The 27,956-nt window shown below is 38.9% G+C and overlaps 2 protein-coding genes across 2 annotated transcripts in view; one reads left to right on the plus strand and one right to left on the minus strand.

Moving 5' to 3' along the window:
• rc3h1b (ring finger and CCCH-type domains 1b) overlaps nucleotides 1-27,956 on the minus strand; it is a 251,292-nt gene that overhangs the window by 139,134 nt on the left and 84,202 nt on the right. The gene's annotated exons all lie outside the window — the stretch shown is intronic.
• LOC128369635 (collagen alpha-1(IV) chain-like) lies at nucleotides 355-27,805 on the plus strand. Its single transcript, XM_053330713.1, has 48 exons — nucleotides 355-426; nucleotides 2,030-2,083; nucleotides 4,992-5,081; nucleotides 5,251-5,295; nucleotides 5,484-5,528; nucleotides 5,639-5,701; nucleotides 5,939-5,992; nucleotides 6,102-6,128; nucleotides 7,400-7,462; nucleotides 7,899-7,943; nucleotides 8,075-8,152; nucleotides 9,949-10,014; nucleotides 10,773-10,817; nucleotides 11,065-11,122; nucleotides 11,344-11,415; nucleotides 12,303-12,338; nucleotides 12,503-12,679; nucleotides 13,431-13,502; nucleotides 13,812-13,886; nucleotides 14,027-14,097; nucleotides 14,191-14,353; nucleotides 14,535-14,675; nucleotides 14,780-14,959; nucleotides 15,203-15,297; nucleotides 17,283-17,433; nucleotides 17,990-18,096; nucleotides 18,364-18,493; nucleotides 18,652-18,810; nucleotides 19,173-19,259; nucleotides 19,767-19,898; nucleotides 20,029-20,127; nucleotides 20,224-20,313; nucleotides 20,540-20,673; nucleotides 21,232-21,358; nucleotides 21,466-21,546; nucleotides 21,730-21,828; nucleotides 21,927-21,974; nucleotides 22,721-22,903; nucleotides 23,165-23,295; nucleotides 23,633-23,699; nucleotides 23,978-24,049; nucleotides 25,354-25,470; nucleotides 25,760-25,855; nucleotides 26,390-26,602; nucleotides 26,685-26,862; nucleotides 26,978-27,092; nucleotides 27,197-27,369; nucleotides 27,706-27,805. Exons 1-48 carry the CDS (start codon nucleotides 355-357, stop codon nucleotides 27,803-27,805), a joined length of 4,776 nt encoding a protein of 1,591 aa, XP_053186688.1.

Consider the following 27,956-nt stretch of genomic DNA (forward strand, 5'->3'; position numbering starts at 1 on the left):
ACAGGATCATCTCTGGTAACATACAGATTAATCTCCTGCTTCCATATCAGTAAAAAACCAAATGAAGCAACTGCCACTGTTTGTAAGTCCTGGAGTGAGATGAGGGGAGGAAATGATTGGCTGTATCAGTAGGCTCGGACCTCCTCTTCAGGGTGAACAACTCTGTGCTGTCTTGTCTACGAAGGCACTTGAAACCCAGAGAACTTTAATCCAACTGTAGAAATGGCTTAACATCACAGTACAGGAGTGGATGGATGTGAGGGCTTCTTGCTGAGGAGGACGCTTAAAAAGACATTCAGCATCCCCAGGGTGTCTTACTCATGAGCTTTTGATGTAACTGCAGCAAGAAAAGCCATGGAAAGGACAGTGTTTGTAGTTCTTCTGATACTGTTTGCTGTGATACTGATGGGCACTGGGGCCAAAAATGTAAGCTGTTGTTTTTTTTTCATTATTGACATAACATTGTATAGGCTGAGTGTTCTCTGATCATTTCTGGATTATATTGTAACTTATTAATTTTACAGTAGACTGCACAGGCTGAGTTTAGTTGCTGAGTATAGTGGTTGATTGATTTGTTAAAAAAAAACACTAGCAGTGTATCCATTCAGCTTCCATCATAGTAGTTTCAACTTGCCCTTTTAAGCAGTCCATTAGTAACATTTTTCTTGTGCATTTTTGACATTAATTGTTAATGATGTTTGGTATAACTACCTTTTTTCCTGTATCTTTCCCAGGTCCCATAAAAACAAATCCATTAAACCACTATTTATTGGAAACTAACATAACTCTTTATATGCCTTGTGTATTTCCTGTTGTGTACATGTTAGCATTAGTTATTCTTTACACAACACTGTGGTGTGTATGTAACTATAATGTCTGTGCTTATCTGCAATCATCTTGTATCCAGAGTAGAAGAGGTTTGTTTGCCATCTGTTTGTGCATTTTGTGTACAGTGTTGTGCACTGTCAAGTTGGTGGGCCTTTTTATGGTAGGTCATGAATAAGCACAGGATATGGGAGAAGGAGAACTCAGAGGTATCTGAACACACATGTCAATGTTTAGACTAAGAAGAGGAAATGTTATATAACTGCACTAAAACACATATAAAGGTCCAAGCTGTTTTTTTTAATATTATATTCCGCCTGCCAAAAACTTGTGATAAACACAAGCTGTGGTGTTAATTATTGAATGTAGCCTCTTCTGTATATCAGTGAGCATCAGCTATTAAGACTTAAGGTCACTAATGATTGATCTGTTGATCCAGGTGCAGTGCACTGTGGTTTATAGTTATATCTCCACTAGGCAAGGGTGAACTGAAACAATGACCTAATCTGAAATATGTTCATGTAAACTGATACAGGTTCATGATATCAGTGGTTCATAGCCTTGTAGTTTTGAAAACCATTGACATCTGTCTGATAGCCTCGGTGAACATTCAGCTCTGCTGATAATATTCCAGCATGTTGAACAGAGACAGGCTTTTAACCTGAAGAGTGATAGATGGTATTTTAAGGAAATTACCTTCATAAATCCTCTACATATCCTATCAAAGTAAACTCTCTTCAGTGGGCAAATAAGTTACTGATTAACAACAATATTTTTAAAGGTTGCACTTACAGCAATAACTTGTTTGATCACTTAAAACAACAGACAGAATCTGATTGAATTTATTCACGTGGGAACACAATTTCAAACAAAAATGTATTCAAACATTTTAAATATGGACCCATTTTGAAAATGAAGCTAAACAAAAAAGCAGACCAGTCAAAACCAAAGTCAAGAGAGTGTGAAGATGTTTATTATGAACTCAGGTTTACTGTCACAATAGTAGGAGAGCATTGTAATTTCTATGTTTAAAATGAGCATTTTTCATAGGCACAACAGTACCTCTTGTAAAGATGAAAAGAATCATGCATGCTCGTGTTCAGTTTGACTTTTTTGCTCCTAGTGCCCTCAACATTCTTAATGGTTGACAAAAAAAAATGAATCTACAGTGGGATTTATTTTATTTTATTTTTATTTTTTTTAGTGTGTGTGCAATGGAAGATCAAGGTGCCGCTGTGAGGGAGTGAAAGGCAGCAGGGTAAGTGAATCATCTTTTGTCTGTGCAAAACATCAAATGAGTGCTGTTTACTACAGTATGAATGAATATCACCCCCTTCAGTTTTAAAGAATGTGCCACAAATTGTATTGCAAAATACTATTCTATTGGCAACGCTGCTTTTTTCTTTCTTTATTAAAACAATGTTTCAAGTACATTAAACAATAGTCAGTGAAATCAGTACACCTGTCACATTTGATGCGAATACATCAGACATACATCATCTAAGTGACAAATCAGTGTACAGTAGTATGTCATTATGTTATTTACCTTTAGTTATCACTTCTTAAACAGGAAAATAATCACATGATCAGATAGAGGGCATGATGTGTACCCGATGTGAGTGTCACTGGCCGATTTCCGTAGCTGCCAGATTTGCTGTACGGTCTGTCTGTGCATGCGCTAACACCATCTTGTACGGTAACTCCACTTGGACAAACTTAATTCCATCTCTGCCCGATTTCCAGCCCTTACGCGCACTTTTGGACAACCGTCACTACATATGTTAAAACCTCCATTTCAGTAGCTTTGTTGTGAATCGTTTATATATATATATATATATATATATATATATATATATATATGTACAGTACTATGCAAAAGTCTTAGACACAGAAACAGAAAATACAGGAAATATGTACACAAAATGTAACATTGATTATTAAATATTATTAATTAAAGTTCCTGCTATTGCTCTAGTGCAAAGAAGGTCCTTTTTTCCTTTTCCTTCCGTTTTTAATTTTATTGTTGCATATACTATGTTATAACTGCACTTTAAGGTCCTTTTTTAGTTTTTTAATTTTTATTAAAATCTTATTTATTTGCTGTAGCTGGGAATTTTACTTTACGCCACTTAAACCTTGGGCAGAGACGGAATAAAGTTTGTCCAAGTGGAGTTGCCGTACAATAGTCGGCCATCTTGGACAGCTACTTACAGCAACGCCACTTGGACAAACTACTGTTATTAATTGGATAGATGTATTTCATACATGTTTCAGTAGTTGGATTTATAATGTCGTGGTATACGGAAAAAGTGTAGGAGCTTACTTCACAGGGAGTCCACCTCTGCTTGAGACCAACTATTTATTTCACATTATAACATGATAAGTTTCATGTTATGTGATTAGTTTCACGTCATAAAGTTAGATGTTCTTCTCTGATGCTTTTTTTCCCCTTTTTCTGGCGTGACAGAATACGTTTCCAAAGATGAGCAGTAACAGGTTACTTGCAGGTGGGATCTTCGTGCAGGATTTTGAAGTATCACGTCAATTCAGAAGAAAAAAAATACTGAAAAACGGAGGGTCTTTTTTCTAAGTGAATGCAATACGCTTCGGTATTCTGTTAGCCCATCAATAGCAGATGTAAAATGACCCTCTGCAAACATTATGCAGTATGTCATGATGTTTACTAAAGTGGGTTGAAGTTACCTGGTTGCATAATGTGGTGGTGAGTCCAGGTGCAGGTGTCTCTCAGGTTATCCTCTTTAGCACCCAGGATATCGGCTATCCTCTTGTTTATATGACAGGTCAGTTTCATAAGAGATTTGAGCGATCACTTTTCTTGGTCAGCTTCCATCTTTGCCATGCGGTGGGTCTCAGTTGGCGTGCTGAGTTTCGTTATATTAAGTTTTTCACCCTGTACTCTGTGCCGACCCATCTTCCAGCAAAAAGAAAAAGGATCAAATTAATTTCCTCACTTGGAGTTAAGTTTATACTAGTAAAATAGTTGCGACTGTTGAGGCACACCAGGAAGTCACGGACACACGTCCCACTACAGTGGCTGCATCCAGCTGAAGTAGCTTCTTAAATTTGTCACAGCATCCTTAATCCTTCCTCCTTGGACTGGAGGAGCCATGAATCAAATCCCTAATCTTCCCATTAGTGGGTAACCCACTCCACCTCCTTAGCCACAGCCATCCTAACAGTAAGCAGTCATTTTATCAATAGCAGTGTTAACAAATGTTAAATCCACCCATTCAAAATAGCAAAGAGGAAAAATGACTGAATATTTTCTCAACTAGTTTATTAACCATCAGCTGTAATTAAGAAATAAATAGTTATTACAGTTACTGAGACTTGGACTGAAAGCTGAGGCAGGTTGGGGCAAGGGGAGCATGTCTGAAATCCATGGAAACTGGTCTATATGGGGGTCCAGGGCTGACGAGACAAGGGACATTCATATATAGGGTTCAGAGCAGATGGAACACAAGGATGCGAGCCAGAGCCGTCTGGAAGGTTATAATGGGGAATCTGTCTGAATCAGGCAAAGTCCAAAAGGGAAAAAGGGAAAAAATGAGCTCAAGGTCTAAACTGTTATGATCAGGCAGGATTAAGGTTGGCAAGAACGATAGTGTTCATGTAAGAAACTACCTACGCCAGGCAGTAAATGGATGATAGAGACTGGTATTTGTACTGAGGATCTGATGAGAGAATGGGCGGCAGGTGCAGATACTTACTAAGCAGAAACAAGTGATCAGGTGACTGTGGTAAATGAAGGAAGGAAAGTCCAGGGGCATTGAGTGGTCTGGTGTAGAAATGGAGAAATTTTAGACTAGAGGGTGCTGTAGAGACAGGAAAGACAAGGGAAACACACACAGGGCCTTAGATGGAATCATGATACAGATTTTATAATACATGGACTAACGCTTGGCTTGACAAAAATGTAGTCAGTCTAATAACAGCATTGATTGGTAATATGGTACATAGTAGTGTGCAGCAGTAACTCAACAAAACAATGGCATATTATTGACAACATTTACAAATAGAAATCTGTATCATTTGAAATTCTCTTTCTCTCTCTTGCTCTGTTTGTGTGTGTGTGTCTCTCTCTCTCTCTCTCTGTCTCACACATGCACACACACATAAATACACTCATGCAAATACACACACAGGGGGAAAGGGGAGTTCGAGGTGCTATAGGTCCCCTAGGGATAGAGGGTCGCCGAGGACCTGATGGTGATCCTGGGCCTATGGGACCAAAGGTAGGTTTCAGTTTGGCTTATTTTCTCTGCATGTACAGATCCAATAATGTTGAGAGAGTGCATGATTGACTTGAACTACGTAAAGACTGTGATGAATTACATTGTCTTGTTGTGCAACTCATGCTGCATTTCACCACAAAGATTAATTATAGGTTGTTGTCTTTGACAGGGAAACACTGGGCCAAATGGACCTGAGGGCCCAAAAGGCGATCCGGTAACATAACCATGCTATACAAACTTGTGTCTGTTTGTGTGTTTGTTTGGTGTTTATTTGATGTCTTAATGAGTGAAAATTAAGTCATGTTTGAAATGGCTTATGACTAATGTGTGTTACAAGTATGTAGACAAAGTTCAAACATTGTGGTGGATAAAGTATCTGTATTTTTTAAACTGTCTTTAAAGGGACCAAAAGGCAAAGAAGGATTTGCTGGGTCTCATGGTTTACCGGTGAGGTGTCTTATTCTGTTTACCATCTGATATATGTATCATGAACCAGTATGTTCTTGTATGTGTTTGTAGATATTGCCTTTTTATTTTCTGCTGAAATTCTCTTACAGGGTATCCCAGGTTTACAAGGGCCACCAGGCTTCCCAGGGGCCCCAGGCTGTAATGGAACAGATGTAAGAAAGTATTGCATATCAGTAATGATATAACTGTATGTCTTCCATAAAATAGCTTTAGTTAACTTGTAAGTTGCTTGTATAATTGGATTTTACCTGAATGTTATTACAAAGAGAGCTTTTCAATTGCAAATTTTCTAAACTTGAAGAACACATGAATTTAAAAAAATCTACTAATGCTTAAAACGTGTTTGTAATACCTGAACCAGTGACTACATATTTTAAATACATTTTTAGGGAGAGGAGGGACTTCCTGGTATTCCTGGGCTCCATGGTATTGATGGATTACCTGTAAGATACAAATTTCTTATTATTTATTTGTTGTAATCAAATACAGTATTGTTGTACAGTACACTGCTTACTGTTCAAACTTTGCTTCAGTTTTGTCTTTATTTTACAGGGTTCAGATGGTCTACCTGGACAACAGGTAATAAGAATTATGCTGTGCCACCCAGGGCCAGTTGTTAAGTCTCTATATATTAAGGAAGGTTGAAACTGCATTCTGATGCAGTCAAAAAAAAGACACTGTACTAGCAGGTGCCTTATCTGCCTCCTCAAGCTCCCAAAGCTCATTTTGTACCTAGTCCATGTGATACCAATAATGTGTTTTTCTTTTCTTCTGTCAGAATTGTCCTTCCACTCACATCTGGAGGACGACATCTGTTAATTATCTAAGCTCATTATCGGGACAAAAACTATTGGGAACAGTTACTTTTTATTTTCACACACAATATATTAGCATTGAATGTTACTACACTGTAGACATCCTAACAGCATCAAAAATGAAGGTTTCTTGTGATCATGATGACCTGTCACAGGCAGTTAGTCATCTTTATCAGACTTAATTTGCATGCACCTGCTCAGTCTGCCCATGTATTTTATATGTTTTATGTGATGGCAGCAAAAGCATGCTGTAACTAATCGTGCCAGAAGACTGCATTTTTCTAGCTTTCCATGGCTAATGTTCTATGAGTCCCCAAATGCTGTCTATTAGTGTTGTTCCGGTAATTGGTCACGCTGCTATGTCCTCACATAGTGGTTCAGACAACTTTGATTTGGCTACAACCCCCTGGTCCTTGGAAGATAAAGAAAACAACTGATATGATACGTTGCCTAGAACTGCACCCACTATATACAGAGGCAGACACCACTCTACATGTTTACACTAAATAAACTATTGGAAGAGGTTCATCTGGTTTATCATGCCAGACCTGTGAGACACTCATAACAAGTCCTTCCTTACTTCCTTCTTTCCGTCCTTCCTATTTTATTCCTTTCAAAATTGGAACGGTGAGCAGTTGCAGTATAGACTCCCACTAAGTCATGGTGACATGGTGAGAGAGCATAGATACACAAAATTGAGTGGTGAAGCCTACAATATGCAACCATGAAGTATCATTACATCTTCCAATATTACTGCATACCTGTAATTATAAGATATTTCAATACCAAATTTAATGGTTGTAAACCACAACTTAAATGATAAAACCACAACTTAAATGTTAAATATATTTACTTCTTCCATTTGACAGGGTGTATCTTTGGTATCAACCCATGCAGTAAAAGGGCAACCTGGGCCGCCTGGGAGGGATGGAGATCCGGTAAATGTTCAGTTGCATTAGAAATAATGTGTACAGCATTTCCCTAAAATGGAGATAGAAAAAGTGGCACATTGTTTTCTTTCTATATGTATTTTAGGGAGCTCTAGGTTTGCCTGGAATACCTGGACTACATGGAGACCAAGGACCACAGGGTAATAACGTGAGTGAAGTTGTTTGGTTGCATTGCACAAATACCCCCCCCCCCTTTCAATGCCAACTGGTCAAGGCAGATGGCCACCCACTTCACCCAGTTCTGCCTGAGGTTTCTTCCTGTTAAAAGGGAGTTTTTCCTTGCCATTGTCGTCAAGTGCTTGCTCATGTGGGAATGTTGGGTCTCTTTAAATTAAATTAAAGTGTACAGTCTAGACCTACTCTATGTGTAAAGTGCCTTAAGATGATTGATTGAGATATGTAACACTATGGAATATTAGCTTGACGTTGCATTCTAATAAACAGGGACTTTCTGGCCATCCTGGGGTTCCCGGAGCGAAGGTAATACACAGAAGGCAACTGCAAAATAAAGGATTAACATTTAGATGCAGAGAGACCAGGTCATTCATACAAGTTGAGTTAAAAAAAACTGTCATATCCTACAGGGTCAAGAAGGCACACGAGGTATGCCTGCACCCTCTGGTCTGAAGGTAATTTATTTCTTAATTTGCTATTAGTGTATTATCAAAATTACAGAGGATGTTGCATTGAACATTGCACAATTATTGTTTTGTATAACTGTGACATGATCATACTGTAACATTATCTATGTATATTGCAGGGGCGGAGAGGACCACGTGGCCCACCTGGGCCACCGGGTCACATTAAGTTGTTTTTCTCTGAGGATCCCATAAGACAGGTATAGTAACAGGCTGAGGTGAGATCACTGCAGCAATAAAATATTAATGATGAGTGATGTTTGGGGATGATAATAAAGTAGCACTATCATGGTTGCATTGAAGCAAGTTTGGGTTTTAATTTAACAATGTTTTTCATCCACTAAAAGTAACTAGTTTGACTAACAGAACCTCTCTATGGTTAAACAATAACATTATTAACGCTGTAGAATGCTGGGAATGCATTTTTAAACAGCTGCTGTTAAATTATAACTATTATTAAACCCAACTTAGAAGGTACTGTACTGACCAGCTGCAGGTACTTGAAAATATAGAAAATATTTCTTAAAGAAAACAATTTCCTGGATGAATTTCAGTTATGCTTTAGAACAGGCATGTGCCCACATAGGGCCCTAGGGCTTCTTGAGCCCCTGCCTCCTATTAAAAAGTGCCTTCTGTGTGTGTGTGTGTGTGTGTGTGTGTGTGTGTGTGTGTTGTTGTTGTTTTTTTAATAATAACATTACATGTTACAATAACATTAATAAATTCCTGTTAGGGATGTAAAAAAAACGGCGGTACAAAAACTCCACGGTATTCTACAGTAGCCTACCCATTTTCTTGTTATACGGGGTTGTTGTGTGTGTTGAGCCTGCTGCTTCTCTGTCCGTTGCGGCTCCACTCGGTCACAGAGCCGAGAGAGAGAGAGAGAGAGAGAGAGAGAGAGAGAGAGAGCTGCCCATGGATAATTGAGGAGACGTGACAGTGGGGCGACTTGAACCTGTGAGTTATGGTCTACTCTAACTAGTCGCCGTCCACTTATTCAACGTGCTTAAATATGTGTAATATTTCAGAGAAACGCTCTATTTTAGTCAATGTGTCAGCTTCTATTTTTGCCGGACGTCGGAGCACGGCGCATCACTTAAGCACAGAGCAGATCGTGCGGGACAGGAAATCGTGTACAAAATACAAAATAAAACACCGGGTTAATTTTCAAAATAAAATGCACCATGTTTACAGCGGATGATATTTCCCTCACTACAGGTCTGAAGTACAGGTCCGAGGTTTAGATATAAAGTTTATTGTGACTTTGCTACTACTGTGTGGGCTAACAAAATAATAATAATAATAATATAGTAATTTCAGCATTCTGGGGATATAAACTGTAGGTTATCTGTGTTTGAAATATTACCATCTGTATTTAAACTCATGTTGATTATGCCTGCAGCACAATGCCAAAAAATTTGGCGCACATACTGCCCTTTTCTAACTTTGAGCCCCTGCCCCTCTATAATCCTGTGCACATTCTAAAGTTAAGAACACACCACAGCACCAAGACGGCTCTTACTCTTACTTAGCCTTACTTACAGTATACAGTAATCAGTGACCTCACACTGACCTCTTCATGATGCTCTCATGAAGAGGTCATCATGGTTATTCATGATACATTTTATAGCAATGTAGTCTATATAAGTGCTTACAGACAGACTTACAGGCTGAGTGACCAACTGACAGATCGATTGATGTCACCATGTTCAGGCCATCAGTTCCACACATGCCATCACTGCAACTGATGAACTATAATGAACCATAACCTGCAGTTTATTTCTCATTCAGCGTATAAAAGGAGACCAAGGAGACATAGGAGCAAAAGGGTGCAAAGGTGCTTCAGTAAGTTTCTTTTCAAAATCTGCACAAATGACTCTGATCAGGGATTATGCTTTCCATTTTCCATTTTTTTAAATGTCCAAAGCTTGTTCTGCCTTGTTAGTAATGTGTTTTTTTCTCTCACATTGCTGTCATAATTTCAATTTCTTCTCAGGGAGATCCTGGTTATGGCGATTACACGAAAGGAACAAAGGGAGACAAAGGACAGGAGGGTCCAGAAGTAAGCAAATACTTTCCATATTTCGTTTAAATCTCACTTTGTGACTATGTGTAAATGTGAAATGTTGTGATGTCTCACAACAGGTTTTATTACATTTACTGTTAAACTGTTGCACTCTCTCGTCCTTCAAACATAAATGTTTCACTGCATCACTTTGCATAGAAGGGCTATAAGTAAAACCTTGGAAGTAGCACCTAAAAAATAATGACCAGCAGAGGGCAGTAATACAACATTAACCACTATTTGCAAGAAGAAGGAATGAAAGGGAATAACAATATAATAAGGCTCTTTTCATTGATGTAACCCATGTCATTAATAGCTTTGGCACAAGTTAAACTGCACAGTATTAGATCCCTCTCTGGAGCTACAATACAAGTAAAGTAAGTGACATGAAGTAAAGGGTTTAAGCTCAATACTGAAATAAAATCTTAGATCGATGCCACACTGAGGTGCACTCTATTATCTTGTCACCCTTCATAATTGAAAATCTAAAATCTGAGCCTGAATTGACCGTGAAATGCATATGTTTATTCTTGAAAAGTTGTGTGCCACATGCCTTGTCGTTAAACAGACCCTTGGGGCTTTTACGATTATTGGCATGTAACGTTACTCAAAATAGCTATTTGATGGGGAAAATAAATAAATAAATGAATAGATGCCTTAGACCTTCTGTAAACTATTCTATTTATAGAAAGCACAACCTACTGATTCAATGCAAGACCAAATGTCCTCACACTTGTCCTTATTTGTCCTTGCAGGGAAAGCCAGGGGAGGATGGCGATCCTGGTCAAAAGGGATTATTGGTACAGTGGTGTAGTATGCAGAGCCATAATGTGTGTGTCCACGCATGTGTGTGTGCTTACTCATTGTGTGGATTTAAATACAACATAGTTCTCTTTAGGGAAGGCATGGCTCCAGAGGTGATCTAGGATACCCAGGGATACAAGGAAGGCCGGTCAGTGATCATTTAGTTCCAAAAACAATATGCAGTCTGTTGGTGGGTTAGCATGCTTTGTAACATGATGTTTTAATTGTATATGTCTTCCATAGGGTGAAAAGGGGAATAGGGGCCCCCCTGGTCTACCTGGAAATGTGAGTTTTATCATAAGTTTCTACTTATTATTCATGTGTTATATGATATTTCCAACATGTGTTATGCAAGCCATGGGTAGAACCATTAAGCAAACTAGTATTTCAATCTTTGTAATCACTTTCAACCATGATGAGGAATGATGTTTACATTGTGTGCTTTATAAGTAACTAAAAGTGGTCTGTTATTCCAAAATGATTTCACTCCATGCCTCTTAACATTTGGTTTATAGATAATAGCGACTGAACCACTAAAAGGATACCGTGGAGATCCTGGTCGTCCAGGAATACCTGGGTTTACTGGGAATGAAGGTAGATGAATATTTTGCTGTATAATAACCAGGCCGACAAATAGTGAGATGAAAGACAAAGAGATCAGCAAAGGCTAATGTCAGTGGCAACAACTCCAGAACACTTTTCACATGTTGAGTGTTGAATCGCAGCCTAGTTTATGACCTACTCAGTCAAGCATCCCCTGCAAAACATGAGGGATTTGCAAAATTCTTTACCAATCATGTGTCTTCAATTATAGCAAAAACTGTTAAAAATGCTCACAACTATGATAGTCAACCTAAAGGAAAAAGGGCTTCAGAGAGTAAATGTTCTACCTGTTGTCTTGACCCGCTCCCTAGTACAATTTTTAAAAATTGTCTTGTGTTTTTAACTCTGTCAGAGATATTATTGACGCATCCTTTGAAACTGGATTTCTTTTTTATGATGCCTTGAAAACTGCAGCTGTAAAACTCTAGACAGCTAGACAAAAAAGCTAGTTTTAAGTAAATATAGCTATATCAATAGTTTTCTGGATTAAGACAATGTTGAATGTCGAAATGTTTTAATCGGGTTTCAAGGATAACTGCTGCACAGAGACAACCTTTGTTAAAGTTGTCAGTGACCTCAGAATTAGCACTGGTGCCAGTAAGGTCTTTGTTCTGTTTCTTTTGGATCTAAGTTATGTGTTTGACACAATTGACCATAATATTCTTATCTATATATGTATCACCTTGAAAGCTGGGCTTGGCTCTCTGGAACTGTCTTAAACTGTTGTTTCACTATATATGCTCTCTTTAGTTAATATCATCAGGGAAAATACATTTTCTTGCTGTAGTAGTGATGGTTTACCTCTGTAATATTTGCTTTCCTGTAGCAGACTAGCATAAAGTATACACAAATTAAACAAGTTTCTTCTCTTTTCTCAGGTGTTGTGGGGTTTCCTGGAGCTCCTGGACCCCGAGGTGTGCAGTGAATTGACCGTTCTCACCCTATTCATCTATATGTCTGTTCGTCTATCTGTCCGTTTTTTAAAATTGAGTTGTATTTCAAAGGTACTGAATATAGATGTATGATTTTAGTGTTTCCTAAATATATTTGTAAGTGTCTGTCACTTAACATTATACAGGACAGGCATCTGGGAATTATGTGCCAGGTCCACATGGTCCCAAAGGCTTTCCAGGCCTGACAGGGGAACCTGGGGAGCCAGGGGATATGTCTATTGGACAAACAGGCCTAAAAGGGGATCGTGGTGATCATGGACCTCCTGGGGACCCAGGCCCACCTGGACGTTGTGACGACAGACGTGCGTGTAGTACATGTTTTCCCCTTTTAATTAGATGCAGTATTCACAATCTAAATGCTACCAATTGTATTACTACTAAGAGCACTGCATATTATTTTAGTAATAGCATCTAGATTTTCTCTACAAACATCTCACATGGGTGGCAGTACTTTGTGGTTTCATTTAAATCTTTCCTTTTCTCTTCTTTTATAGCCTATGAGCCTCTAGTTACTACACAATAGTGTCTACATGGAAATTTCAAACAGTTATATTAATGATTATAGGCTAAAAGGGGTTTTTATACTGGTTTATTTCCACTATCATTTGGTGACTATGTGGAATAGTGTTCGTCTTACATTAGTCAGTGGAAAGTATTTGCTGTAAAGCCACATACATGAAAGTAATATTTTTAGTAATATCTTAAGTGCTTCCTTGACTTGCATGAAAAACATTTTATATATTCAATCACACAACCTATATACATATAATTATAATAGGAACATAACTTCAATATGTAATATGAGACTTTGGGAACTTGCTGAGTTGCAGGATGAATTGATCATACAACCACTCATTTCATGCAGAGGCTGGGGATAAATACATGCACCGGTCTTTGTGTTTAACAAATGATCCAACATTTATTAGAAACTACAGAGATACAGAAGCAACAGTGTTAAAGATTTGGATTCAATCCCCAACTGTTCACATTTTGGTATAAATGTGGCAATACTGGGTAACCTGATAGAGTTTGTTGTTGTTGCTTGCACTGTAGCTAACATTGCCAAGGGTCAACCAGAAATAAACAAGGGTGATCCTGGACTGAAGGGCACACTGGGAATGCAAGGTAGGAAACTTTATAAATAATTTATAAATAAAAACTCATAAATATACCATAACCACTTAATTTGTGTCAAGTTGGTTGGACATGTATTTAGACATGCTAAATTGCATTCATTCAGTTGCTTTGCTTGTTGACTATTACAAGATGTTGTTACTATACAGCATTTTATCCAGCCATGTATTATTTTATCATTTTTATTTTAATTAATCCAATAGTCTGGACTATAAAGAGTGACAAGATGAAGTTAGCATGTGGAAAACACAATCCAGCATCATAAAAATGGGACTCACAAAATGGTTATGCCTTGTACAGGACAGAAGGGGGATATCTGTTACTCGTGTTCCGTATCAGGACCACCAGGGCCCCATGGTCCACCTGGCATCCCTGGTAAAACCATTCACTGCATGAAAACAAACAAATACTACTGACTCTATCCATCCATGATCAAATGCATTATTATGTTTTACTGGTAATAGTGGTGAGTATAAAAAGTTTAAAACTGGAATATACATTTTTCTGTTGTTCAGGAAATAATCAAGGACCAGGAGCAAAAGGTGATCCTGGCTTCCCAGGACTTATAGGGCCATCTGGAATACCAGTGAGAAAACATGTGTTTAATACAGTAGTTTAAAGTTGTCTGTTTTTTTTTTGTCTTGGCATTTGTGAACAATCACTCCTCTCCTCTGTGAAGGGTTCTATTGGCACAAGAGGATTTCCAGGCCTCCCTGGACAAAAAGGAGAATCATATTCCTACAACAGCCCTGTGATAAAGGGAGAGAAAGGAGACCCAGGACAGCCTGGCAGGCCTGGTGTAGATGGCCATTATGGGGCTCCTGGGTTACCAGGTCACAAAGGCAATCCAGGCCCAATGGGAGATCCGATGATAGGGGTTTGACATGCCATTCTTTGCCATTTGCTGTCACATGTTGGCTCTTTAAAGTTTTTAAATGATCAGCCATCCATTAGTAATTTCACTGGTTGCTGGAACAAGTTTTTTTTTATCCACTCTCTAGTATCCCTTCCCTTGTGAGAAAGGACTTGTTGGTTTGCCAGGTCTGCCAGGGCCTCAAGGACCCATTGGCTACCCTGGGCCAGTGGGACACGGGTTTCCTGGATTTCCAGGTAGTCAGGGAGATACTGGGGTACCGGGCTTGCCTGGACTGCCTGGATTTCCAGGTAAATAATCACCTTGTCCAATATGCTGTGCATATAACAAGTAGACAAACAGAAACTCTGAGAGTAATTGTATGCCCCTTCCTCTCTCCCTTCGTCACTGATAGGCCAGAAAGGGGAACCCAGCCACACCCGTGTAAAAGGAGATCCTGGCATTAAAGGTCAGCCTGGTTTACCTGGAAACCCAGGTCAACTAGGTAGCCCAGGTTTCGCTGGAAATCCAGGTTATCCAGGGCAGAAAGGAGAAAAAGGTGACCCAATAGGCCCAGGCCCAACAGGACAGAAAGGTAATCTATATGCTACTGAGCTCAAATAAAAAAAGTCATATGTACAGTAACTTTGTCTAACTTTACCCACATGCTTATACCTTTAGATAAATTTTCATGTGATTCAAGTCATTTTTGGGAATATCTTAATGGAATGGGAAACAACAAACAGCTTAATATTATGTGTGTGTGTGTGTGTGTGTGTGTGTGTGTGTGTGTGTGTGTGTGTGTGTGCGTGTGCGTGCGTGCGTGTGTTTTGTATAGGTGACAAGGGGCAGCCAGGTCGCCCAGGCACTGTGGGTATCGGCCTGCCTGGTCAGCCAGGTCGACAAGGCCCTCCTGGTTCTCCAGGACAGAAGGTCAGACACACAAGGGAAATCTGCTATACAGCATATATGTAGTAAACTATACATATCCAGTGTTAACTTCTGATTCAAGGATTCACAGTATTAGATACAGATTCAGATTAAAACAGGAAAAATTACACAAAAACTTTCTGAGATGGTGATATTTCATTAATGTAATGTAATTTATTTCTAATGGTTTAATACTGTGAGAATAAGGGATTGATAAAAAAATTAAAAAAATTGTGATGACCGATAGGGTGTACTTTTCATTTACTAATTCTAAATTAAGTCACCATTAGATGTGCACTGGTTTCTAAGTAACAGTTTACTTCTATTTAAAGGATAATGAAATTTCACCTCAGATGGTGCTGATGGTTGAAGGGGACATATTATATGCACCTTATACGTAACCACAATTATTGGTACCCTTGCATTTTATTATGATAATGCACTATTCTCCTAGCCTGGCTACCACCAGACCACATCTCAATCTCATGTGAGATTGAGGTAGGGTCTGGCGAGGAGCCGTTCATTTCCTCGTATTTGAGGCGGGATCAACAAATGTCGATCAAAGCTTCTGTGCGCTACTGGACAAACTTACAGCCAATCATATCAATGATAGACGATGGCGTATTCAGAGCCTGTAGGGAGCAGCGTGAACGCATCCTTTTTATGAAGGAAAAATCATGTAACACAAGTTTTTGTTCTATTTTCAAAGTGAACTTGCCTTCCAATTTATTTATCACACAATCTGCTACTGCTTCAAACAGTTGCTGCACTTCGGTGGCCGCCATGCTGGATGTAAACAGAGTCACTCTATGGTTGTCATCGCCTTGAGCCCGCCTCCCCGTTCTGTGATTGGTTCCCTATCTCAGACGAAAATTTTGTATTGGTGGCCATGCCAACTTTCTGAGTGAAGTAGAATCTCGCTGGAATGAGAGCATGGGCATACCCAGGCTACTAGTCTCCCTGAAAATTGTTGAAATTAAAATAATATTAAAAAGTTTGAGAATAACTGAACTCAAGTGTATTCTACAAAGACATTCTAAAATAGGCTGGACAAAATTATTCGTACCCTTTAGAAGTTGCAAGAAATACTTGCAGTGTAGTGATAAGCAGACTATTATGTTATAACTAGTAGACATCGGTGAGTGGATTGTACAGAGTGGGTCTGTGACAGTAGACTGACCCAGAGTAAATGAAATCAAGGCATTTTATACAGTGAGACCAAGGCAGCAAAGAAACAAAAGACAGGAAGGGAGAACATTTACATTCAGACCTGTGACACACAGGCAATATCAATGGATGACTTGGTGGAGGGAGGTGGTTCTTAGGTGGTCAGTTGACAACGTGAACTGCAAAGAGTCACAACAGGGGTAGGGTCTACATTAAGACAAAAGCTGTAGATGAAATCATCAGCATCACTAAGGCTGTTTCTGCTTGTGCTATTCCTCCCTTCACTTTTTCTAACTGATCCACTGAACCAATATTTCAAAATATTTCCATATTCTGTTATTTCAACTGGTTTTGAAACCAGTATCCATATCAGAGTAAACTCAACATGACTTTGATATGGATGCCCTAGCTTCTGGAAAGTTGGCTAAATCAGAGCAGAGTGGGCTCATCAGTAGGGGGGCCTCAAAGAGACAGGAGCTAAACTGGTCCATTAAATGATAGACGCTGAACTGAGGGGCTACAAATAGGGTCACTATAAGATAAAGAAGTAGTTTTTTGCATTGGAAATCATGCAAAGGTATTGTAGTTTTTGTAATATAGGGCTGGAAATGAGCACAATAGGTCCAGTGGTATCGTTTCAGTAACACAGACAGCTGTCACACTAACATGCATGCAGTGCATTAGTGTCAGTGGTTTTCATGTATGAAAGTCTTGATTGCTACCAAGCATCACTTCCCACAACACACTGCGTTACTGAAAGTAGATCCTGTAAAACAAAAACCCCTAACAATATAAATCTTTCCTCTATTTGTGTTTTTTAGGGTGATGGTGGCTCTGGATACCCTGGACTTCCAGGCCTTAAAGGGTCTAAAGGTGAAGATGGAGCTCAGGGACTTGTAGGAGATCCTGGATACACTGGTTCACCTGGGATCCATGGCTTACCAGGCATTAGTGGTTTAAAAGGAGAAAAAGGTATTCATGCATCAAATACCAAACTGGAGCCATCAGAAAGATGAAGTGTGATGCGTGCATTCTAGAGGTGTGACGATACACTCACCTCACAAGATGATACCCAATATTGGGTTCATGACATCGAGACAAGACGAGATTTTAACACTATTGTTAAGAAAACTTCAATGAGGAAATATATGACTTTTATGATTTTAATTGAAATTCACAAAATGCAAAATAATGTAGGGGCATTTTGAAATGTTTTAACAATCATCTTGTAATGAATGTTCAGTTCTACTTTCTAAGTACGAATTATCATAGGCAGTATGCAATATGCAAGCACTGTAAAATGTTTCTCCATATACAGTAGATAGATATTTTATAGATGGATCATTTTGGTATTTATGGAAATAACAAATATGAATACCAAAAAGTGATTATAAAGAATAGAAAACAATTCTAGTATATAAATGAAATAAACAACCAAATCCTATATCATACACATATACAAGTAGAACAACATATAAATTGTGTTATAATTTGGTAGTGTGACTCATTTTACTTTTTGTATCATTAGACTTCCATAGCTGTGCTAGATTCCCAGCTTCTCCTACCTCAGGCTCTCAGTGTAGAGACCTGAGGTCAACCTACCGCTACTCCCATGCTCCTATTTTACTGCTGACTGTGAGACCTTCTCAGCAGGTAGAAGCTGCAACAAGGTTAATGATCCACATGTGACATTATAAAAGAAGACATCATGTGCAAATGAGCAATAGAAAAACTTTTTAATTAATTTTTTTGATGCGCGCCCTTAATATTGCTTTGCGAGACAACATTTGTTTCTCAACGAGAAATATCATCACGTTCAAATCTCGCGAGTCACACCCCTAATTCACATTCACACAAACATATATGGTCAGTTATTAACACTTTATCTTGTGCTATAAACAGGAAGTAAAGGATCCGGTGGGCCCCCAGGACCATCTGGATATAAAGGTCTATGTATACCTGGTCCACCTGGTCCACCTGGCCCACCTGGACCACATGGTCTTCCAGGACTTCGAGGTTAGTGTACACAGAAGTCATGTGATATTCTTTACTGTGATTAACACTGAATATAGTCAAAAATGATTAAATGCTGACTAATATCCTTTTCTGAAATTCATTACTGTCTAACAACTTTAAAGAGTTTTTCTTTCTTGTTCCTTCTTTTCTTGTTCTTCATCTTCCCTTTCCCAGGATCTAATGGTCTGAAAGGAAACCCAGGTTATCCTGGGTTTGGTATTTCTGGCCCTACTGGTGAGCCTGGTCCACTTGGTGCACCAGGTGGACTAGGTTCACAAGGGCATCCTGGACAAAAAGGGATCAAGGGAGAACATGGCCAGTGTGGTAAAAAAGGTACAACATATTTCTTTAAGAGCCTAAAACGCTCATCTGATGATGTTCAATTGTTAAGTTCAAAATTAATGTGATGTTTGTGAAGTTATCACCTTTTTAAATGACATTTTGTTTTATATGTGTGCTAATCAACTCATATATGTGTAGAGCAGTTAATGAAGTTGTCTCCTTTTTAACACTTAATGGAAATAAACCTATAATAGTTACATTATTACAGAGAACCTTACATATTAGCTTACAACAAATCCTTTAATTTAGAACTCTACTCTATGGTAATGTATCGATTCTGTATTGTAGTCTACTTCTGTACATGTAGAATTGTATATAGTTCACCTTTAAATGTTCTGCTCGAATTTCTTCAGGAGTCAAAGGAGACCCTGGACCAGACGGTAAACCAGGATATGGGCTAATAGGATTGCCTGGGATGATAGGACCACCAGGCCAAAGAGGTAACACGCAAATGCACACACACACCATCAGAAACCAAAATCAATCAATTTTAGGTAAATCAACAAAAAAGGTATTATTCCTAAATTTGAATCTAATAACATACCTTTCAGTTACATGACAAAACATCTTCACATTCAAGATTTCTTCCCAGGCCTTATATTTTTCTGATTGAATTACGTTTGTTAATATACATTTACCTTATGATGACTAACAAAAAAAGGGAATGTACACTATTTTAAAGGAATATTTAGCCCCTGATTAAGAGATATTGACTTTTATTGATGTTATTTATTGATTAGGTTTAAATATAAAAAAATGTATATGTATATGAATTTGTTTACATTTTCACATTTAATTGGATTGATATCTCCTTTTTTCCACACAATATTGAATTGTGCAAAAATGTCCAGTCGATGTCCACCTGCTGAATATCTGTATGTTCATAATGTTCAATAAAGAAAATAATAATAATGATGGAGTTATTGTTCCCCAATGATTGTTTACAGGTGACCCTGGCCGTGATGGAATCAAAGGACACAAGGGCAGCCTAGGCATACCTGGGGACGAAGGTGTCATGGGTCCTCCAGGCCCTTCATCACCAGGATGTATTGGGCCCCGGGGGGACCCAGGAGATCAGGGTAAGCTTTACAATAAACTGTTATTGTAAAAATAATAGCTCCCAAACCACAAATGCTGGCTTATAGATTATGCTTTATTATATAATATAACAATGTTGATAATATTGTAACTATAACTGCACTGTGTCAGGTCCACCTGGTCCAACCGGTCGCTGTGGAAATCCTGGAAGTCCTGGATTCAAAGGGCAAAGAGGGAACAACGGACAACTAGGGCAACCTGGACAAGGAGGTTTCAGTTTTATATTTGTGTATTGATTCACCCAAACAATCTAGCTATAATAACAAATTGCAAAACTGTACATGTGCTCTGCTTATCTGTGTCCAGGTCCACCAGGTGACCCAGGTACTCATGGATCAAAAGGAAATAAAGGGCCTGCTGGTGCAGCGGGAGACCCAGGAATCAGAGGCCCTCCAGGTGCACAATTATAGATTTACATCAAATTCATGTCTTTGAATTTATAGGAACCAATTACTATAATTACAATAATTTCTATTTTAACAGTATATTTTTTGGACATTTATTAGATAATTGAAACGTATCCTGACTTTGCTTACAGACAAAAGTTGTACAGCTGTGTATGTATAAAATGGTCTCTTTCAATATACCTACTTGAAATAAATACTTGATTTAACACTCACAGGCCTGAATGGAATAAAAGGAGATCAAGGAATCCCTGGAGTGCAAGGTCCAGATGGTGTACCAGGTTCAACTGGTCCCAAAGGATTTAAGGGAGAGCCAAGCATCTGTGGCACACCTGGACCAACAGGACAAAAGGTAGTAATGAGATCAGATAAGATAAAACAAACAAACAAAAACAAATGTATACAACAATAAAATTAAAAACTAAATAAAATGACCCTAAAATGCAATTATAACATATATACATACACACACACACACACATATATATATATACAGCAATAAAAAATATAAACTAAATAAAAGGACCCTAAAATGCAATGCAATTATAACATACATAACATACATACATGTATGTATATACATATACATGTTGTATATATATACAACAATAAAATTATAAACTTAAAAAGGCCCTAAAGTGCAACTATAGTGCAGCATTGTACAGTCTTACACTTGGGGTGTATTAGTCTGTCGCTGAAGGAGCTGTTTAAGGCCTTCACAGTCAGATGCAGAGGGTGGTAGTTGTTGTCCATGATGGAGGACAGTTTGGCCAAAACCCTCCTCTCTCCCACCACCTCTATGGGTCTATGTCTTTGTAATTAATAAGCTAGAATAGAGTCCAGTTAATTAAGATGTGTATACATTCAAATATATGTGTTAATTTCTTTTTATTCTTCCTCCTGACCTCAGGGTGATCCAGGATTAAAGGGTACTGGTGGAATTAAGGGTCAAAAAGGAGAACCTGGCTTTTTTGGCCAACCAGGTCCACCTGGAAACCATGGAGACAAAGGAAATCCAGGACCTGATGGACCAAATGGTTAATACTACTGATTATGAAACGAGGCAGTTTGTGATTGATTTTATTTAATTGTCATACTCTGTTACTCTCTCCACCTCACTTATATTCCACCACTGCTTTTCCAGGTTCACCAGGCTATGAAGGACCTAAAGGTTCAGATGGGCCCCAAGGAAGCAAAGGCCGCCTAGGACCTAATGGACAACAAGGCAAAGTCCTTTGATAATCTTTGTTTTTTAGATATACTACAGAAGGACCCCTTAAATCTCACCAAATCAATCTGCAACCTACAGTGTAACCTTCACTTCTTAAAATATTTGGTAATGAGTGAAATATGATTACTATTTTAAGTGAAACCTCAGACTTACTTTTTTAATATTTCTTTACTGCAGGTTCCCCAGGGCCGCCAGGTGTCCCTGGTTATTTGGGTCCTAAAGGTGACCAGGGCCATGATGGGATTCCTGGACCACCAGGGCCAAAAGGAGACACTAGTAAGAGGAATCCTCCATGAAAAGTCCTGTAGATTACAAAGCTTTCAAATTCATGGTTGCGACCAATACTTACCTATCCTTCCATTTCTTCCCTTCAGTTACAATCAAAGGAAAGCCTGGTGTTGCTGGTTACCCAGGTCAGCCAGGTGAGTCTCAGGTAATTAAGATGATACATTTTACCTTTTTAGACACATTTGTATTTTCACACTTGCCATATGTACAAAGGTTTGTTTTGGACATCAAAGCATTTGCCTTACCTTGATAACTTGTAGATTTGCAGAGAATCTGGGAATAGAAATTACTTTTTGGTAAACTGAGGTCCCTTTCTGTACTCAGCAAAAGCAATACATATATATACATGCTAGAAGTTTAATGATGCGATTGGTTAAACATGCCACATTATTCAGTCTAATTATTTCTTAATGATAAAGTACATAAAGGTACTTAATTTGTTAATTTATTCTTATAATATCAAACAAAGCATGAATTTTTTTTATCATATCATGTGGCCCCTATTAGCACTATTATGTACCTGTTGAGCTGGGGCAGGTCCACTTCACTGACTCTTAGTGAAGTGAGGGTATGTAATGTGCAAAAATACATTTCCCATGAGAGCCTGCATAAACCATCTGAAATGTGAAGGTCACAAATCACCCACCCTTTCAAAACTCATCTTCATCACTGTTTGCATCATGGTGGTGTGACCAAATGAGGAATAATGAATTTAAGAAAAACTATTTAATATTTTTGATTTAAAAAAATGTTTGACTAATGAAAGAAACAATGAGACATATATATCCACTGGTCAGAAAAATACTGATGACTGAACATATTCGTGACTGCTGATTATTACTTTTGTTGACACAAATTAAATGCTTTTTCCTATCTGTAGGTCAGCCCGGGAATCCTGGTGATCCTGGCTCGCCTGGCCCAGCAAGTACTGGACCAATAGGAGACAGAGGACATCCAGGTCCATCCGGGGATCCTGGTCAGAAAGGACCTAAAGGAAGTGAAGGAGCATGTGTTCCTGGATCAAAAGGAGACCGTGGCCGTCCTGGCAGTACTGGTAGCCCAGGTGAGGATGTACTGCTAGAGGATAGAAAGGTCTAACATGAAGTTTTTTTTTTTTTTTTACTGTAAGTAGCACTAAGTAAGGTGTGGTGTAAAGTGGTGTAGCATTTGTTCTGCATAATGTACAAACACCAATACTTTTAAATCTGTTCAAGATATTTTGACAAATTGGCTCCTTATGTGCTTTGCTCAAGACTTAGTTGTCACATTCATTGTGATATAATCATTGGCAGTAATTACCAGTCTCAGTTTTCCCTATATACAGGCAATCCTGGCTTACCTGGTCCTCCAGGTTGCAAATATAAGTTGTTGAAAGGAGACAAAGGGGACCCAGGTCACCAAGGAAGCCTAGGCCATAGAGGACCCATAGGAGATCCAGGGCCTCCAGGAACATCTGTGAGTTATCTTAGTATCTAAGGTAGTAGTTATCTAAGTACTTGGCAAATGCCTGACAGAAAAGAGAGAAAACCAAGTCCTGTATACTCCATTCATATTTGTATTATACAATGGAGGTGTGATTTTCACGTTAATGTTTTTTTCCAAAGTGTATAATGAGTGGCTTTATTTCACCAGGGTAACCAAGATGCACTTTCAGGCATCATCTGCTCTTACATCAGAATTGAACCTCTTATGTATTTTGATCATAAATATATACAGTACTGGGTCTTTAAAATCTATCTGCTATGCTTTGAGTCTTATCTTTAACCTTTTATTGTTTCTTTTGCCTCTACAGTGTGGCGCACCAGGACCAAAAGGACCAAAAGGTGACCCTGGTCATCCTGGAAGCCATGGGGCCTTTGGTAATCTATCAATCTTGAGCTTATAAATTAGGCGCTCTCTTTGAATTCTCCCTCAGACAACTGCAAGTCTGTCAACTTAAAAGAATAATAGTCTACAACTGATTTATGTTGCCACAATTTAGATGAAATGCAAATTGGACAGACAGTTCAGGGGATGGAGAGTAGATAAGAGGAGAAGATTTTTGAGAATTCATGCCACTTGTTTTGTTTGTTTACTTGAAGGCTGTGAAGTGTGAAATAAAAAATCTTGTGATCTGATTATAATTTGTGTGTTTTAGGCTACCCTGGTGACATTGGCATGCCTGGTCTGCCTGGTCTGCCTGGAAACAAAGGTTTACCTGGACGACCTGGTATGTAAAAACTCTCTTATTATGATTCACAATAACTTGAATTAGTAGTGAATCCCTTTCCTGTCTTTCAAACTTAAACTGTTTCTTCATCTTGCCAGTCAATAAGTTATGAATAGCAGCAAGGATGCAACATTTTCCCCTAATTGCCAGTTAAACTGTTTAACACTCGAGTACCTACAAGTCACTCCTAGCATATATTTACAAATTCCAGACTTTCCAGAAAACCATCCATAGTTATATATATGCTGTATACACATATATTACACTGCTCAATGATATTGATGAACTAATTATTCAAATCGAAAATCTTTACTGATGTACACTGTATCATTTGTTGAGAACAAAATTACATAAAAATGGTCAATGGAAACCAAAATCATCAATCCATTGAGAACTGAATTCAAAATCAGAACCACAAATCAAATTAAAAAACTTAAATCACAAGCTGATCCAACTTCCACCACAGCAACTCATAAGATAAGATAAGATCTTGTAATGAGGCTGGGCATCATCTTGCACAATCAGGAACCCAGGACTATCATTGACTCACCGCCAATATATGCTGGATGATGTTAGAGGAAGCATAACATTCACTACAGTGTCTGCAGACTCTCTCATGCCTGTCACATGTGCTCCGATGGACCTGCCAATTCTGGTGTTCTCTGGCGAATGCCAACCGAGCTGCACAGTGCTGAGCTGTGAGCACAAGTCCCACTAGAGGACATGCACACCAGTAGCCTGCTGGAGGGAATTTTGTAGGGCAGTGCTCCTCTTGTTCCTCTTCACACAAAGGAGCAGATACTGGTCCTGCTGCTGAGTTGATGCCCCTCTACGGACCTCGTGTGTCTCCTGGTATCTCCTCCAAGCTTTTGAGACTGTGCTGGGGGACACAGTATTGATGTGCTATCCTAGAGATGCTGGACTACCTGTGTAACCTGATTGGGCTGCAGGTACTGCCTCATGCCAGTAGTGACAAGGACACTAGCAGAACACAAGGCTAGAGAGAAGAATCAGTCAGGAAGGATAATGAAAGAGTAGCTGTCTGTGGCCACCTTATGCAAAACCATTTCTTTTTGGGGGGGGGGGGGTCTTGCTATTGATTCTCCATTGCACCTGTTTTTGCACCAAATCAGATGAAGTTGATTCACAATCATTTGTGCTTACTAAATGGACAGATTGATATCCCTGAAGTGTAACTGACATGGTGTTATACTGTGTTGAGGTGTTCCCTTATTTTTCTGAGCAGTGTACATAATTTCAGAAATAACTTTCTTACTTTACTCCCTACTGTGCTATTCTTGCAGGTCCCAGTGGAAAACCAGACGTTAGATATGTACCAGGACCTCCTGGCTGGATTGGTCCTCCTGGCAATCCAGGACCCCCAGGATCCTCTGGCCCACAAGGACCTTGCGGCCGTCGAGGTCCAAAATTTGATCTCAGCTAAATCTGTGCATCTGTACAGATTTTAAGATCTGATATCTATCAGAAGATATATCTATCTTAATTTTGATAGTTAAATACTATGCCATTAACTAATTTATACAGTGCCATTGTATAATATTCTGTTGAATAGACAATCCATTCTTGCTTATTAAAACCATAATATGAAAATGAATATCTAAAGTTCTGTAATATATTGTATTAGTAAAGTCTACTAATTCCACCAAGCTGAATTCCTTTGCTATCTGTGATATCTGATCTTTTTTCCAGGCCGGCCAGGTATCAAAGGAATTTGTGGTTCCGTGGGTCCAGTCCAGCCCGGATTTACTGGCCAAAAAGGAAACAAAGGAACATCAGGACTGTCAGGTGTGTGTTTTGCTTGACAGGGTGAAAGGCTTTCCATGTGTCCATATCATAGGGTGTATGTGTGGTGCGGTGGCACAACACTTCCTAAGACTCAGGTTCAGTTGTGGCAGCAGCCAGCAGTATCGCCAGCTGGGTTACACATTCAAAAAATACATCAATCAGACACTTTAGTTAAGGAATTAGTAATTCATGGCAAACGTTAACATGGACATAGTTAAATCAACAATACCAAAAACTGAGTATATGAAGAACAGGTTGCAAGAAGTAAAACTATGTTACATTTGTGTTTCTGTGTGCAAGGGACTTCAACTGGAGACTTGTGTTCACTGTGTGAATTTCTTTGCTGGCTTTTGAAAAGCATATTAAAAAAGCATTCCTCAGACCATCCTTTTTTAGTGACAGAGACTTCAATAAAGGAGAAATTTCCACCTCAAAACTAAAGAAATATTGCCTACTGTACATCATAGGATTTGGTACTTCATTATAATATTTTTCCACATTAATTGGGAATAAAGTGTGTTCTTCCTGCTGCAGGTTTACCAGGTGAAAATGGACTTCCAGGCAGGAAGGGTCCTCCAGGGTTACCAGGACCAAGTGCATGTTCAGGTCAAGTTGACAGTTTCCTGATAGCCCGACACAGTCAGAGCATTAAAATCCCTGACTGCCCTCCAGGCACTAACTTGATCTACTCTGGTTACTCCTTACTCTACATTAATGGAAATGAAAGAGCTCATGGGCAGGACCTTGGTAAGAACCGAAAACCTTCATTCGTAGGAATACTGTTCTGATTCTGAATCATAAATACCTTGTTTTTCAAACTGTCTCTCAGGCTCCATGGGAAGTTGTCTTTCTCGTTTCTCCACCATGCCCTTCCTTTTCTGTGATACGGAAAGTAACTGTCGCTATGCTTCTCGCAACGACTACTCCTACTGGTTGTCCACTGACAAACCTATGCCTCCCACCATGGTTCCCATCACAGGAGATGAGCTGGCCTCTTACATCAGCAGGTGCCCAAACACAAATACACAGTCATATATATTACTGTGTATTGCAAGGAAATACTTTTTGTCTCTTAATTAAAGTATAATTTTCAGTGTAAACATGACTTTGTTGTTGTTTTAGGTGCTCAGTGTGTGATGTTCCCTCCAATATCATAGCCGTCCACAGCCAGACAACTAAAGTACCAGAATGTCCACAAAACTGGGAGTCACTCTGGTCTGGATACTCATTTGTCATGGTAAAGAAATCTGCATTTTTTTTCTTAGGAATCTGTGCAAATTTTTATATTCCATTAATTTTCCATGTAATTTTCTTTCTTTCTTTGACTTTGATGCATACTAGCAAACAGGTGCTGGTGCAGAGGGTTCCTCCCAGCAGCTAGTTTCTCCTGGCTCATGTCTTGAACATTTCCGCCAAGTGCCCTTCATCGAGTGTCATGGCAGGGGAACATGTAACTACTACCCAGATTCCTATAGCTACTGGCTGGCGTCCATTAACCACAAAAACATGTTCAGGTGAACTGTTCTTCACTCTGTAAAACAAAAAATAGAAGAATGCCAAGGGGAATGTCTCTCTTTGCAGTTTAAATCAAATCATTTTAATTATAAACTGCTGAGCCTTGAAGAAAAAGTTTTTGGTTTTGCATTTCAGTGATGTTTCAGATATTCTTGTGCCCTCATAATCAAAGGGAAAATTGCATACTCTTGAAATTTGCTCCTGAAACAGCCATTCAACAGCTGTAATCAAGAACTCCACCTGTATGTTATATAATCATTTCTAACTGCATCTAAATCATTGTGTGTGTGTGTGTGTGTGTGTGTGTGTGTGTGTTTGCTGCCCTCCTCCTACAGTAAACCTCTTCCTCAGACAGTGAAGGGAAACTCTCTGCAAAATGTCATCGGTCGATGTCGGGTCTGCAGGAAAGGTGTCAGACGTGGAGACTGTCTTTAACATTCAGTATTTTGGGTTTTAATTATAAATGTGATGTTAATTATTTGATGAATTGGTGCTTTCCTGTTACAAGTCTATGAATAAAGCACACCTCAGCATTTACAAAATGACCAATGATTTTTGATGGTAGGTCTGATGGTAATGATGTACA

Source organism: Scomber japonicus, chromosome 12, assembly GCF_027409825.1.
Source record: "Scomber japonicus isolate fScoJap1 chromosome 12, fScoJap1.pri, whole genome shotgun sequence".
Taxonomy (NCBI): Eukaryota; Metazoa; Chordata; class Actinopteri; order Scombriformes; family Scombridae; genus Scomber; species Scomber japonicus.